At 40.9% G+C, this 14,123-nt stretch overlaps 1 protein-coding gene and 1 non-coding gene across 2 annotated transcripts; one reads left to right on the forward strand and one right to left on the reverse strand.

Moving 5' to 3' along the window:
* Positions 1–2,170: 2,170 nt before the first annotated feature.
* On the reverse strand, positions 2,171–3,627 carry LOC103719952. Its single transcript, XM_008809441.4, has 2 exons — positions 3,006–3,627; positions 2,171–2,938 (listed from the first exon to the last, which is right to left on the reverse strand). Exons 1-2 carry the CDS (start codon positions 3,363–3,365, stop codon positions 2,351–2,353), a joined length of 948 nt encoding a protein of 315 aa, XP_008807663.1. The 5' UTR covers positions 3,366–3,627; the 3' UTR covers positions 2,171–2,350.
* Positions 3,628–8,755: 5,128 nt separating this feature from the next.
* TRNAR-UCU lies at positions 8,756–8,828 on the forward strand. Its single transcript has one exon. It is a non-coding gene; the product is annotated as a tRNA-Arg (tRNA).
* Positions 8,829–14,123: the final 5,295 nt, after the last annotated feature.

Consider the following 14,123-nt stretch of genomic DNA (forward strand, 5'->3'; position numbering starts at 1 on the left):
AGGGGGGTCCAATGGGGGCTGCTACGCGGGTGGGGTTCTGCCCCTCCCCTCCCCTCCTATTTTTTACCAAAAAAAAAGGAAAAAAAGAATGATATCGTCTATGATCTGATCACTTCGGATGCCTCACAACCACACGTCTCTATTGAACTCCAGCGCCATAAGACCCAATCCAAAATGGGCAACAAAGCATTCCACATCACAACCCAATCCAAAATGGCCAGGAGATTATGGCAACATAGGCAGCTAGGTGGCGAACTTGGTTGCCGAAGTGCAAGAGGGCGAGGATGGGATCCTGGCAAAGATGGAGGGCAAGAGAGGGTGGCAAAGAGGTGTCGAGCCGAGGGGAGGTTGCCGGCACTGGTGCAAAGCCATGAGCGAGGAGGTGCTGATGGAGCTGGGAAGAGAAGTGATGGCCGAGAGCTTGGAGGAGGGACTCGAGGGAGGAGGCGACAGCAGTGGTAGTTCTCCGTCTCATCTGGGATCAATCCTCAAGAGAAAGGTGGGGTCAATCAGAGAAGATATGATTTCAAATTAGGCCCAGTTTGAAACGGACGCAAAGAGGGTGCATCCCTATTTATACCCAAGAGTGGTCTACCGAATTTGATCACTTCCTGCCAAGTCCCTGCAGCGAAGGAAGCCTTCACGGCTTCACGATGCTCTCACTCCTCCTCATCCAAAATCTTCGACTAGGCACCCCATATTGAGGCCATCAGCTACCTACTCCAGGTTGCAGCTACGATGGCAAGCTCAACGTCGGCCAACTGGTCCACGAGTTCATCTCCTCGTCTAAAGAACTCATGTTGAATGTCATCCTTACAATGTACGCCTCGTGTCGCTCCCCTTCTGATTCCCACCATGACTTCGAAGGCTTGCAACAAAGAAACCTCTTGCAATGGAATGCCATGAGCAGCTGCCATGCTTGAAACAAACTCTAGAATGAGGGCTATCGACCATTTCTACGAGTTGATGTCAAACACCGACCTCAAGCTTCCATCCCCTATGTTTTGAAGTCCTACAGGGGCTTCTGGATGTGAAGATGGGAAAGACTGTTCATGGAATTACCTTAACGGTGGGATTGGATTCTAGCACCTTCATAAGCAACTCGCTGATATCAATGTATGGGAAGCATGGCCATGTATGGGGTCCGGGTCTGAGCAGTTGAGGACCCCATAGGCAAGTGGATCCCCCAATCATCTATAAGTGGAAGTGATGGTACAGGTGTTTGCAGAATTCCCAAATGCTTTAATCCAGTGCGCGTTTAAGGAAAAGTTAAAAAACTTCTCATTTGCACCATGCTTTTGAGATGATATCTTCTCATTTGCACCATGCTTTTGAGAAGATACCTTTCGTTTTTGAAACTTTTATGAAGGGGATTAGAGGAATCAGGTTCCGAGAAAAGATGAAAGGCATGAGATTTGAGGTCTAGTTATTAAGAAAGGACAGGAACTAAGACGGATAATGTCAGGCTGCCGTTCAGGAGGGCCTTTCATTACCTTCTTCCATCTGTCGAACACTAAACCGAATCTGACAAAAGCTTCCATCACAGCTATGCTTCCTTTCTTTTTCCCCTTACTTTTTTATAAGTACAAATAAAGAAGGAATCTCCAGCCAACTCCCTTGTTCTTGTGCCCGTGGAATCAGTAATGGAAGAAGAAAAGAAGGAACCATCATCACTATGGAGAGCATAAAAATCCCCCCTTTTTTCATTATTATCTCCAATTGTCCAGATTTAGACAAATGTGTCCTCGAGCTTGTCTTGTTGAGAACAAAAAAGACCCATCTTGAAAGTTTTTACAGCAGGGAGGTTGTTTGGACGTTACACTTCTCTTTTTTTAAAAATCATATATTCTTATGTCAACCGTCGCTAGTGTTAAAATCACGGTGTAAAATTTTAATAATAAGATTAAAGAGTACAGAGTCAGAATTCAAACTCAGAATTGCTGCTCTGATATCATGTTAAAATCGCCACTTATTCCAAAAACTTAAATTTACATAATATGATAAATTTATTTATATATTTTATATTTTTTTTATAACTTTATAATTTTTTTTAATTTTTTGATAAAAAATTACCTCATAGTTTCGCCTGCACCATTATTCATGAAACTTGAAAGTCACAAACTTACCACCTCTCTCTCTCACTCTCTCTCACTCATTATATATATATATATATATATATTGCCATTGGTATCTCTCAATGGCTCTCTTTGCTTTATAGTACATTCAACTGCAACTGGAAGCAAAACAAAAGCTACGGAAACAGAGAACAAAAAAGACAAACCAAAAAACTATCCTACCCTCCCATCTCTGAACCTATTACCCATGGCTGCCATTCTCTTTTACTTACCTTTTACCTCTGACTGCATATGTCCAGGAGCTTCTTTCTCCCTTCCACAACCTCATCGAAAAAGTCGTCCAGCTGCCCGGTAATATTCTCAGTTCCAGATCTCAACAGCCCAAACCACAACTTCAAGCTCTCCACCCTCTCCCCGAGCCCTCCTCCTCCAGCTTCACACCCCCTGCTCCTCTCCAGCTCCTCCAAGCCGGCTCTCACCCTCCGGAACTCGTACATCAGAATTCCCGGCCGGTGGTCCATCCTCCCGATCTCCCCCACCACCCTCTGCTGCAATCTCGCCATCGACACCATGAACCCCGACCCGAAGAAAAGCGAACCTTCGATGGCTGCCAGCCCGTTGGAGCTCGGGTCTTGCCACCAGCAGACCAATCCCCAAAGCAGGAGCATGAGGAGAAAAGAGCCGACGCTCCTCATAGCATAGAGAGCTCCCCTGAATCCATCGAATCCATGGAGCTTGGATTCCACTGGGACTTTCTCATCGAGCGGAAGCGAGAGGGACTCGGCCCTCGTCTCCACCAATACTCTGTTCTCCTCTTCCAGTCTCACAGCTTCTCGCCGGCAGACTGATATCGCCCGCATTACCTGCCATAGAAAAAGATTGACAATGACAAGTATTGCATAAATGATTCACTGCAGTCGGGAGTAGGACCTGTCTGGTGAGCTGAGGATGGAGGTGGCGGCAGCCATCCTCGAGCGAGAAAATGGTGTCGGCCCCGGTGGAGTAGCAGTAACTCTCCATGTTGGAGATTCCCGTCTTGAGGACATGGCAGGCCTCCCAGAGGCGGGAGCTCTCGTCCATGTACTCGTCGAGCCACTTCTCGCCGACAGGCAGGTGGAGCTTCCGGACCAGGTGGATGAGCTGGGAGTGGAAGGAGCGGAGGAACGACACGGCCTGCTGAAGGAATTGGAGGGACATGAAGCTGTTCGAGGCGAAGCAACGGTCGAGGTCGTCGAGGCCGCGGGTCAGGGAGGAGTAGAAGCCATCGACAGACGTGGAGGAGGGCTTCATGGATGCAAGGAGAAAAGATATGAAGATGAGAGATGGGGAGATGGACGTCAATCGGGTGCAGTTGGTGGAATTTAAGTTGGAGGAAGTTGGGGAGGGGGGCCATGATGGTTGTTTCTTTTGAACGGGAAAGGATGATCGGGAATCTCCCGTTGGCTTTGTTTAGTAGCAATAAAAGGACAACAGAAGCCAGCCACGGAAAACCTACCTCATTGCGGACGACGAACCACAAAGATCACGCTCGGCTTGTAATCAGCGCCAATAAATCCATACTATAGTATTCTCTAATCCACATAGGTTATGAACTAAATTTCCTCTGATATCATTTGTAACAATGCAGGATCTCATCCAAAATAGCTAGCCAAAAGTATTATTTGGATTCTTTGATTATATATAAATATTCAAGATCTACCCAACGAATAACTAATATGGAATTAAACACACACCCGCACGAGTTCTCACACACTCTCTCTAAGAGGATAAAAAAGGAGTGGGAGAATCCTAATCTTGCTTTTGGGCTAGTGTCGAGTTGAATATTGTAGCTTCTTTTGTGTTTTACCTTTTTTGATATTAGTTTAGTTCGTAGAACATAAAAAAAAAATGGTGGATCTAAAAATAAAAAAGTATCTTATATTTTATTAAAATATTTTTTAAAAAGTTTTTTATATTATATAAGAAAGAAAAATGCATATGGAATATAGAAAAGTCAAGTCCCACCGACTGAAAGATTAGAATAATTTTTTAAAAAAATATTCTTAAGCTTATGGAATGAGATGAAGACTTCTCTTTTATCAAAAGTATAATAGATATTTTTATGAAAAATAGATGCCCAATCCAACATAAGTCATTCTAGAATATACTATTTTTTATAATTAATTAAATATTTAAAAATTATTTGTTTAGATATTATATATCCAAATATCAGTTTTTTATAAAAAAAATATTACAGCGAGCGCTCCCTTGTTGGCTTGCAAGTGGGGCCCTGCCTAGTGGAGGAGTTCCCACACAAACGCATGATAAAATTTAAAAGCGTGAGAGTCGCTGCTCTCACATATAATTCTCATGGCCTTTTTACTCTTTCAAAATTTCCTATTGATAGAGAAATTGTGAGGAGGTGCTCATATAGAATATGAACATGGATTTGCTTTGTATCCGTCCATCCATATGTACGTCTAGTGCGAAAATTCTCCTTGTAGGCTTCACTATCTTTCCTATCCTACTTCCTTCTCCCTTTTATTTTTATGGCAAAGCTTTGGCATTTCAAGGATGGGGGGAGACTTGCAAAGCTTTGGAGAGCCGGATGCTGGGGGAAGACAGTGGAAGTCTTTTGAGATTTCGCTGGAAAACAGAGGACCAACGAGCATCCTCGCAACGCTAGAGCTATTTTTTCTGTTACAACACATAATTTATAATGTAGTGCATTAGTAAGGTAACTTAACATTGCCCGGTTATGCAACTTTGGCATTTCCTTCACATGCATGAAAGTAATACGTCTCGGACCGCAAAGGCTTTGAAGATCCTCTTGCGGTAGATGGACAACAAATTTGGATGGACCGGAATGAGAGATCTGATCGTGGTGGATCAAACTAGTTGCTTGTTGGAATTTATACTTCAGAATCTACTAAAGGTATGAGGATTTGTACGAATATATGTTTAGTTCTACATCGACTATGTACTGGACAGATTTTAGGTACTTATAAAAAACAAATAAATCTAAATAATACCTTACAGCTAGCTTTTTTTTAATGAGGTGCTGAATTGTTACAAATAGTATCAAAACATATGTAGACTAGAGCTCACTATAGTAAGGGCTTGTTTGGGCTACTACAAGCTGATCGTAGTATTTATGATTGAATTTGATTGAATTTGGATCATGATTCATTGCAATAACTAACATAGTCAGACAATATCAGTATTGCATATGTTAGGCCATCGACATGAAATGTGCATCTAATAAGTAGAGCTACGAATATATGAATCATTGCATGGAATCACTCATGACATATTCATCGAGCCTTTCTACAGTAGCAGGAATATGGTCGAGTCTAAAATTGCCAACCTCACTTTCTAAGACCTAATATTCTTAAAACCATCCACCCACTAGGCTAAGGCTCGCCAATGCATTGACCGTGTTTCCTCATATTATTTTCGTTGTCTATGATGTAGATGATGTTGGGACTGACATTCTAATTTGAACAAGATATCAATGCCAGCGTTTCCAATTGGCAAGTCTCTCTAGCTGTTGTTGGTTTGATCTGTCACGCTTTGTGATAGAGGGGCGGGATGAGCATAGCTTTAGCCACTCTATTGGATCACCATCTCTGAGCACCTCCTCTATTGCTTCAATGACTTGGAGGAGAATATGACATCATTACCAATCTCCTATGCACTTATTATAGAGTAGGGACCATACCAGACCTTTGTGAACTCTCTAGATTTGAGAGAGTTTCATTAGAGCAAATTTGGGCAGATTAATAAAGAACTTTTGCATTTGATAGGAGATTTAGTATGTGTTTAATTGCATGTAATTAGATAGCTTACAAGAAATCATCAAACTTAGATAGCTTGTAAAGTTAAAGTTGACTTGGTAGAATTGGATTCTTCCGGTTGGGAAAAATTTTCCAAACCCAAAATTCAGTCTGGCGACTCTCATTCTATGTTGTTGAAGATGTGGCTCCACAGATTCCTATTTTGCGAGCATAATTATATTCTTAAGTAATTTGACATTTTTTTTTCCATCTAAAAGGGATTCCCTGAAGAGCCATGCTTGCAATTGTTGAAGCTTGGAGTTAGCATTTATAATTTGGACAAAATGAGACAAAATGAGTATTGCTCTTGGAACACCATATACTTAAATCTCTCAGCAAATCAGCAATGCTGAATGGTGGCCGCTGTCATAGAAGGAGATTGCAATTCATGTTTGATGGAGAGATTAATTTTGTAAATGATTATGTCCTTTGTTGATACAATGAAGAGAGTATTAGGGAAGACGATGTACAAGAGTCGAAGAATCTATTCGAAGCCGATTTCTATGGCCTATGATTGTCTCGCAAGTCTAGGTCAAGTTCATGAACCTATATTTTTGTCATGAAGTTCATGCACCTATAGACTCGAGAAGGCGACTTGACAGATAAAGGTGGAAAAGATGATTGGTAGTTAGTTTTCAATTTGAAGTCAGCTAATGTAGCAAGTAGCAACCTTATAAAATGACAATGAACCTACACAAGGACCTAGGCATACACTTCTACACTTTCTTGAGCGAATGAAAATGGCTGCAAGAGGTCAAGCTTATATAAGTGCTATAGCAACAACAAGATGAAATCTAAGTTTGGTTCATCCTCTTAAACCAGGATTTGAGGTATTAGGGGTATTTGGACGAAGCCAATCCATTTCACAGTTTGTTTCACGCAAGCCTCTTTCTACCACACACGAAAAAAAGAAAAGAAAAAAAATCATCAAATATCCACTTGGAAGTCAAATTGGCAACCCAAGAAAATGCCCAATAGGAGACTGAAAATTCTGAAAAAAAATTTTCAGAAGATATTTCTTAGAGTTTTAGCTGCAGATTATGCTAAATTTTCAAATGAGCAGTGTTAGCAACACTCCTAAATCATCAAATATGAGAAAATCCCATTTCGGACTGACAACCACAAAGCTACTAGCAAGATGAGCAATGGGAAGCATTTGTTAAGCAACTCTTTTTTAGTGAGGTTTCTACATGACCGAATCATTTCTGTTTTTAACCATCAAATTACAAGTTTGTAGTTAAAGACTTGAAAGGACTTGGTGAGTTAGAGATATATTTAGAGCCATCATTGAATTAAGCTTTTGAGGTAAAATATTCTCATTGCCTGCAAGGTTGTCTTGGTAATAGCTGGTTAGAGATGCACCGCACCACCCTCTTCGAACTTATTATTAAATCAGCACTCAACTGGGAAACATGAGGCTACGAAGGTACGAGGATTCCTAAAATTTTCCTATGATGTTGTTAGTGATGATACATGTGACTTGGCTTGAACTTTTAAGGCTGTCATGGATGAGGCATGAGAGCCAACGTGTTGTACCTCATAAAGCTATCTAAAAGACTAAAAGAAAACAAAAAAATGAGGAACTTTAATTAAGGCATGACACGCAAACAAAGTAGCTTCATGTACTAATTTGTTCCCTATTTGTGTGTATATGTATTAATAAAACCGTTGTTTTGTAGTTTGTTCAAGAAAATCAAAGGAAAAATAAGAAATTGTGATGTCAGAAACTTTTAAGTGACATGCAATATTAATTCTAATCCATTTCTCCTATAATTGAATCATGTCATAAGTTTCCTCGCCAGTTGATCAGAATGATATTATCCCAAAAACTCATGGGATAGATACATGGTCTCATATATTCACTAATCATCAGATCAGTCAACAGGGTCCAATGCAAGCTGCCAAAAATAAGACATTGATGGCAAAATGGTTCTTCAACAAGTGATAGGCTCCAGTTAACAGTTCCGTAGGTTTGGTAGCTCAATTGGGCTCATATTGTATTCTGTTCAAAGTTAAATAGATCAATGCACCAAAATCCCATGCCATCAGTTCTCCACTCTTCGTAGAGTTTTGTTAATCCCTGTTCAAATCAAACAGAATAATTGGTATTAACTTTGATGGAACTGTTAGCTCAAACAAGGCTGGTGCAGGTTTCCTGATTTGGGATCATGATGGTAAAGTGCTACTTGCATCATCGATTCCGGTGGACACCTCATTTGTTCCACAAGCTGAGATTATGGTGGACTCTATCGATGGTAAATCTTATTCAGAAGGAGTGATTTATAGTTGAAGATGTGAGGATTCGGATGAATGTTTAGCTCCACAACTTATTCGTCGAAAAGATCTTGAGTACTTACACAAAAAAATTAAAAAAATACTTTCTGACTAGCCATTTTGAATGAGGTCCTCCGTTGTTATAGAAGATAATTCCATGATATTGTCAATTGGATCAATGGCTAGGGTTCCTCTATTCATCATGCTCTGAGGCAAATCAGGAGGATCTGCTTAAAAATGGAGTATTTCACATGTTCCCATCTTCTTCGTGACCCAAGACATCTCATATTCCAATAGCTAAATTCTAACAATGCGGAAGGAAAAGCTTTCTATCCGTACAATCTTTGTTATTTATCATGTTTTATGAGCACACCCACAACTCCAATTGCTTTTATTGGAATTCTTTGTTGTTCCTCATTTGATTATGAATGTTTCTTGAATTTCGGATTCTTACCGAATAGTTAGTGTCAAAGAAAATATGAAGACCCATGAATTCTGGCGTTTCCTAGTTACCATATTTTTATCTTTTTGGCCGCGGGGAGCGGGGGATGTGTCCTTCATTATGATATACTTTGCTTTCGCCTCCACTTGGCGCCCGTGGCCTAATGGATAAGGCGTCTGACTTCTAATCAGGCGATTGTGGGTTCGAGTCCCACCGGGCGTGAGAATTTTTGCTGCGTAGATTTTTTACATAAATTGGAATTGCTTTATCTAAGTGATCCTCTATAGATGAATGCAGTACTGTGCTTATTTTTTCATTTTTTGTTTATTATTTCTACTAAGAAATTATTGGGTTCTTTAACTAATCAAAAATAAAATTCACAAGGTCCTAGATGTTTCATTATTATTATCAACATTATTCATATGAAAAAATTCTAGATATATTTTTTATATTCTCATGAAATTTTAAAATCCAAGACTTGTAGTAGAAAATTGCTTTTTGATTACTTAGTATAACACACTAGTTTTCTCCTTTTGATCACTTGAGCTTGTACAACCCTACATGACAGGATAGTTGGGCTGATATAGCCTGTTTGGTATGGGTTATTGGCTGATGCTTGGACTAGTTGGGCTTTGATTATATTTTTGAGTAGAAGAGTTTTATATTTTCTCTTTTATTTTAATAAATTCGAATGCTTATTCTAGACCTCCTTTCCAATCAAAAAAAACTCCTACATACATCGAATATAAAGGTTATGGATATAAAAACCTTCATTCATTTCAACTCTCCCTTCCATTGAAGTGGGCAGAGGATTTCTTTTCTTTTTTTGTTGGAAAAGTTGGTAGATATTACATTGGTAAGTACTAGAAAAAAGTCTCCACGTAGACTGGGTCGCCTCTTTTGTGGCCCAGCATCCGGGTGGAGTAATTTGGACCAGGGTTACATATATACCTCACTCTCTGTATCATCTTTTTTCTTTTGATTTGGCAGGTTGTACTCATGTGAAATCTATATGAACGCCGTTTTCAACCAAAAAAAAAAAAAAAAGTCTCCACCTTCGTTGCAATATAAGGCATTTGAGGATGACATTAACCCACCAAGGTCACTGTTTCTCCATTGGGCATTCAATTCGTATCTCTTCCCAACCCACCAACTTTGATCTATCTTGCTAATTTTTTTTTTTTAAACTCAACATTTTTTTTCTCTACTCTTCTGTTTTATGATATTATTCCCCTTTGCTTCTTTAGGATTTTAGAGGATCCCTGTTCTCTTGGTTTGTCATGAACTTAAAGTAGTGTGACAGAGAGGAGTCAGAGAAAGGTCTTTCTATTTCTTGTAATGATGATTTGACAAACTTTTTGTGCACCTGCAGTATGTTGAGGAGCAGCAGTGAGGATTTTGTGGAGCAGCATATCAATAAAGCCGAGAGCTTGGCGATGGCTGTGAGGAAAAAAGAGCAAGGGAGTTAGGTGGGTGCCCGTTCAGTACAAGATGGCAGAAGAATTTCTGGCTTCTAGCCTGACTCAGTAGGACAAACACTTACTCTTAACTTTTATCCTATATGCTGTATTGCTGCTCCATAAAGAAAGATCCGACTTAACCCTACCTGTGCAGTTCTAATGGCATGCGTGACTTACACTGTGCTCCTCTGGCTAAATATGTTAGAAAGTTGTAGCTTTCTTTTCATCTACATATAAAAGATTTTACCTCTCAGAAAACATCTCATAACTCTATCAACTTCTTTTTTTAAAATTTTTAAAAAGTATGTTATAAAGTGCTGGTGATAAAGTTTGCTAATGAGGGTTGGAACAATGACATGGCATGAAGTCATATCCTTGTCTAATTTTGGGTTGGATTTCCTCCTTAGTCCTCAGATGTAATTTGGATAGACCAACTAGATTCTCTCATTGATTGCGCTAAAAATCTGTATTGGATAGACCAAAGTACTTAATTCTCTCTGTTACTTCTTCCCTTCTACAGATTTCAGATTACTAGTACATGATGTATGCTTCCATCTCAGTCTCAGGTGGAGGTAAAGTATCTGATGTTTTTGTCTTGAGTATCATGGTTTTCAACTGTACTTGAAGTATCAGCTGCACTTGGTTCTCTTCTTGAATGGTGCAGAGGAAGCTTCAGGAGCAGGGCTTGAATATGTTGGAACTCTATGTAACTCCTTCCCAAATGTCCTAATCCCTGCACATACCTGCTTTCTTTTTTGCTTCGTTATATCAATAAATTCTGGTGGCTTTTGCCTCCTTTTCCATCAAAAAAATAAAGATTGTACTGAAGATCTGTACTCAGATCTTGACTTTATATTAAAGAGTGGCCCCCAAATGTGCAGCTCATCAGTTTCTTCTAGGCCTCCCCTTCCACCAGTGAAGAATGCTGGGAACTATAGTAGATCCCGAGTTATGAAAATAATGACATTTGAAAGATGTGAAGCTACAAATTTGTAGCATTGTGTGCAGAAGAGGCAATATCAGAAATTGCATTCATCACACTTCAATAATCGACCATTCAATTACCAACACTTCAACAATCCAATTATACTCTTCTTTCGTATCAAAAATACTCCAAACATGGTCCACTAACGTCCAGCCTACGTATGTATATCGTATATAATATGCATGGCTTTTGATCCAGCCATGGCATGGCCAGCATGAAGCCTTTGTTATTATACATTTATCTACTTCTGAACTCTTGATGCCTGTCTTGATCCAGCTACATTGCATAACAACTTAATACCCAGTTAGCCAGAGTTGTCCATCCATTTTTCCCCATCCCCTTGCTCATGCAGGATTGGAAGCTCTAAAATTATATTCTACATTGTATGCACCATATGACCGTGCATGCAGCCAATCACAGCCGCCTATATTTGTGAGCCCTATTCATCAAGCGCTCTTCTTAAAGCATCTCTACATAAATCGAGCAGCTATGATTGGCTCTATAATTAAGGACCAAATGCTACGTTTACATTGAGTTGATCAAAGAAAATGCAGTGATCTTTGAGGCTTGATCCAAGACAAGCTCAGAGATCATATACTGTAATATATAATAAATGCGAGCATTTTCGCATAGCAAACAGACTTTCTGAAAACGATGACTTCAGCAAAGTGTAGTAGTAATCGTGCAGATCATATGAACCAGCTGGCCAGCATTTACCATTATTCTGCTGATGCTTGAGGGTTGAAAATTTTCGTACTAAAGTCTGGATAGTAATTCCCGTGACGGATAAATTAAAAATAGACGGAACTAATCTGGCTCCCAGCTGCAATCGATCACGTCCACCAAGTGGGCCGAGCCTGTCCTCTGACCCAATCCACTATCCAAGTTGGCTTTCGGCTCAAATAATAATAACCACAACGTTAAGGCAAGCACGAATTGCAGCCGACCAAAACCTCAGGTGGTCCCCAGAGACCACCACCCTATCTCCTGCGAATCTTGACACCGCCAACCACTAAGATTTGCCATCAGGACAGGGATTCCACACCTCCTTTAAAACTTAAAAAATATATTAAAACTCAGTTCTCAACTCCTTTAATCGTAAAATTTATGCCTTTTTCCGTCTCTTTCAATCAAATCATAAATAAATAAATAAATAGATCCCACCAGCATGGTCCACAGAGAAGCATCAACCTCTTGCCCCTTAATATCAGACAGCTACCTACAGGATGTGGCTCTACTTTTGCAACATTAGCTCCATTTACACTTTTATTAGTTTATAGTTCCATTTAGAATCCATACAACTAGATAGACGCCAACGCCAAGCCCTGGACATAAGAGTCCAACCCATTATGCCCAGAACTAAATGCCCATGCAATCAGGCCAGCTTTGTTTATTTTTTGCACCGACTTCTCATACCATGTGCGAGTACAACCAATAAAATCAAAAAAAAAAAACTAGCGAAGAGAATAAAAAAACATCTTCTTGCATAATGAAGCTATCCAGCTGGCTGCTGTGTTTGTCATGAGTAGCCCTAAAGAAGTCTCGATCCCTGCCATCCTTCGGATATCACGATCAGTCCATCTTTTTATCAAACTAGACATCAGAGCAAGGTCCGCCGTACCGGTACCGGTCGGCGTACCGGTGGCCGGCCGGACCGGTACGGTACCGGTCCGGTCCGGTACGTACCAGCTGGTACCGGTCCCGTACCGGTCGGTACGGGGTGGTTTCAAAAACCACAGCGCGCGGCGCTGTGGTTCTAAAAAAAAAAAAAAAAATCGTACCGGTGCGCACCGGTACGAGGCCGGTACGGGCTCCGAACCGGCCGGTACGGGCCCGAACCGGCCGGTACGGGCCCGAACCGACCGGTACGCACCCGAACCGGCCGGTTCGGATAAAAAACCGGGAAATACCGTTCCGGTACCGGTCCACGGCCGGACCGGTACGTACCGGCCCACGGCCGGACCGGTACGTACCGGTCGGTACGGGCCGATACGGCATTCCATGCATCAGAGCAATTCTCTTAAAATATTGAAAGCTTATGCAATTTAGCTTGAGGTTCTTTTTGCTGGCTATTTAACAATAATTCCTGTTTGCAAAAAAAAAAAAAAAAGCTTGATTTTTTTTTCCTACCACTTCATTTATCTTCCTATCCTGCATGTAAAACACTACCAAGTATGATCAAATTATGCATAAGTTTCTTCACATTGTGTACTAGGCAACTAAAAATGAGATAACTTCCCCAGCATTTCAAGATCACTTTTTTATCCCCTTTTACGTAAGCAGGTATGCAATTGAAGCTTTCCTTGTGTCTAAGACACGACTAAGAGGATATCTAGCATCCGTCCTACATTAGACACGAGGTTAAAAAAGTATTTAATTAATTAATGAGTTAGAGATAAGCGAAAAGGTTGAGGGCTGGAGAGCGCGTGCGTCCGCTCTGCCGCATGGGTCCCACAGCCGCGCTTTTTCGTCCGGCTAAAAATTCCGGATTTATCTGCGATAAATAAATAAAAAAAATCCGAATTTATAATTTATTCGTAACTTATATCGTTTTCCTGGTGATAATAGTCGGGAACTTAAACTCGGTACTAAAATAGCCGACACCATTCCCAAATCCGAAAGCAGCACTCAGAAACCGCCGGTGACGTCACAGTGTCCTCACCGCTTACCGGAGTGGGCCCCGCATCCCCACTATCCTCGGCGCGCCGTAGAACTTACTCTCATTTATATCCGAGACGGATGGCTCTTGGATTAATAGATGATGACGTGGCCGGTATCCAAGGCAGCACGGCGCCATCCGCCCTTCCCAGCGGTCTGATGCGCAGAGATTACCTCTGATCCAACGGCGAGGGTCGCTTAAATTCCCATCAACTCTGATCCCGTACGAGAACGGACTGGCTCATCAGATCCCGATGTGGTTCGTAAAATTAAAATTAGTTGGAGCTTGCGTCTCGTACCGGCAAAAAAAAAAAAAAAAAAGTTCGTCAGGCGCACGTTAGCGAGTCGCGCCAATGATGACCAATACCATGATTAGCGTGATTAGAGGTGTATTTATAGAGGGAACAGGAGATT

This window comes from Phoenix dactylifera, chromosome 10 (genome assembly GCF_009389715.1).
Source record: "Phoenix dactylifera cultivar Barhee BC4 chromosome 10, palm_55x_up_171113_PBpolish2nd_filt_p, whole genome shotgun sequence".
Classification (NCBI taxonomy): domain Eukaryota; kingdom Viridiplantae; phylum Streptophyta; class Magnoliopsida; order Arecales; family Arecaceae; genus Phoenix; species Phoenix dactylifera.

Excerpts from the sequence above, each read along its gene's own strand:
- LOC103719952 (XM_008809441.4), bottom strand. The coding sequence starts at position 3,365 with ATGAAGCCCTCCTCCACGTCTGTCGATGGCTTCTACTCCTCCCTGACC. Across the intron at positions 2,939-3,005 it reads ATCCTCAGCTCACCAGACAG|GTAATGCGGGCGATATCAGT; the intron begins GTCCTACTCCCG and ends TTTCTATGGCAG.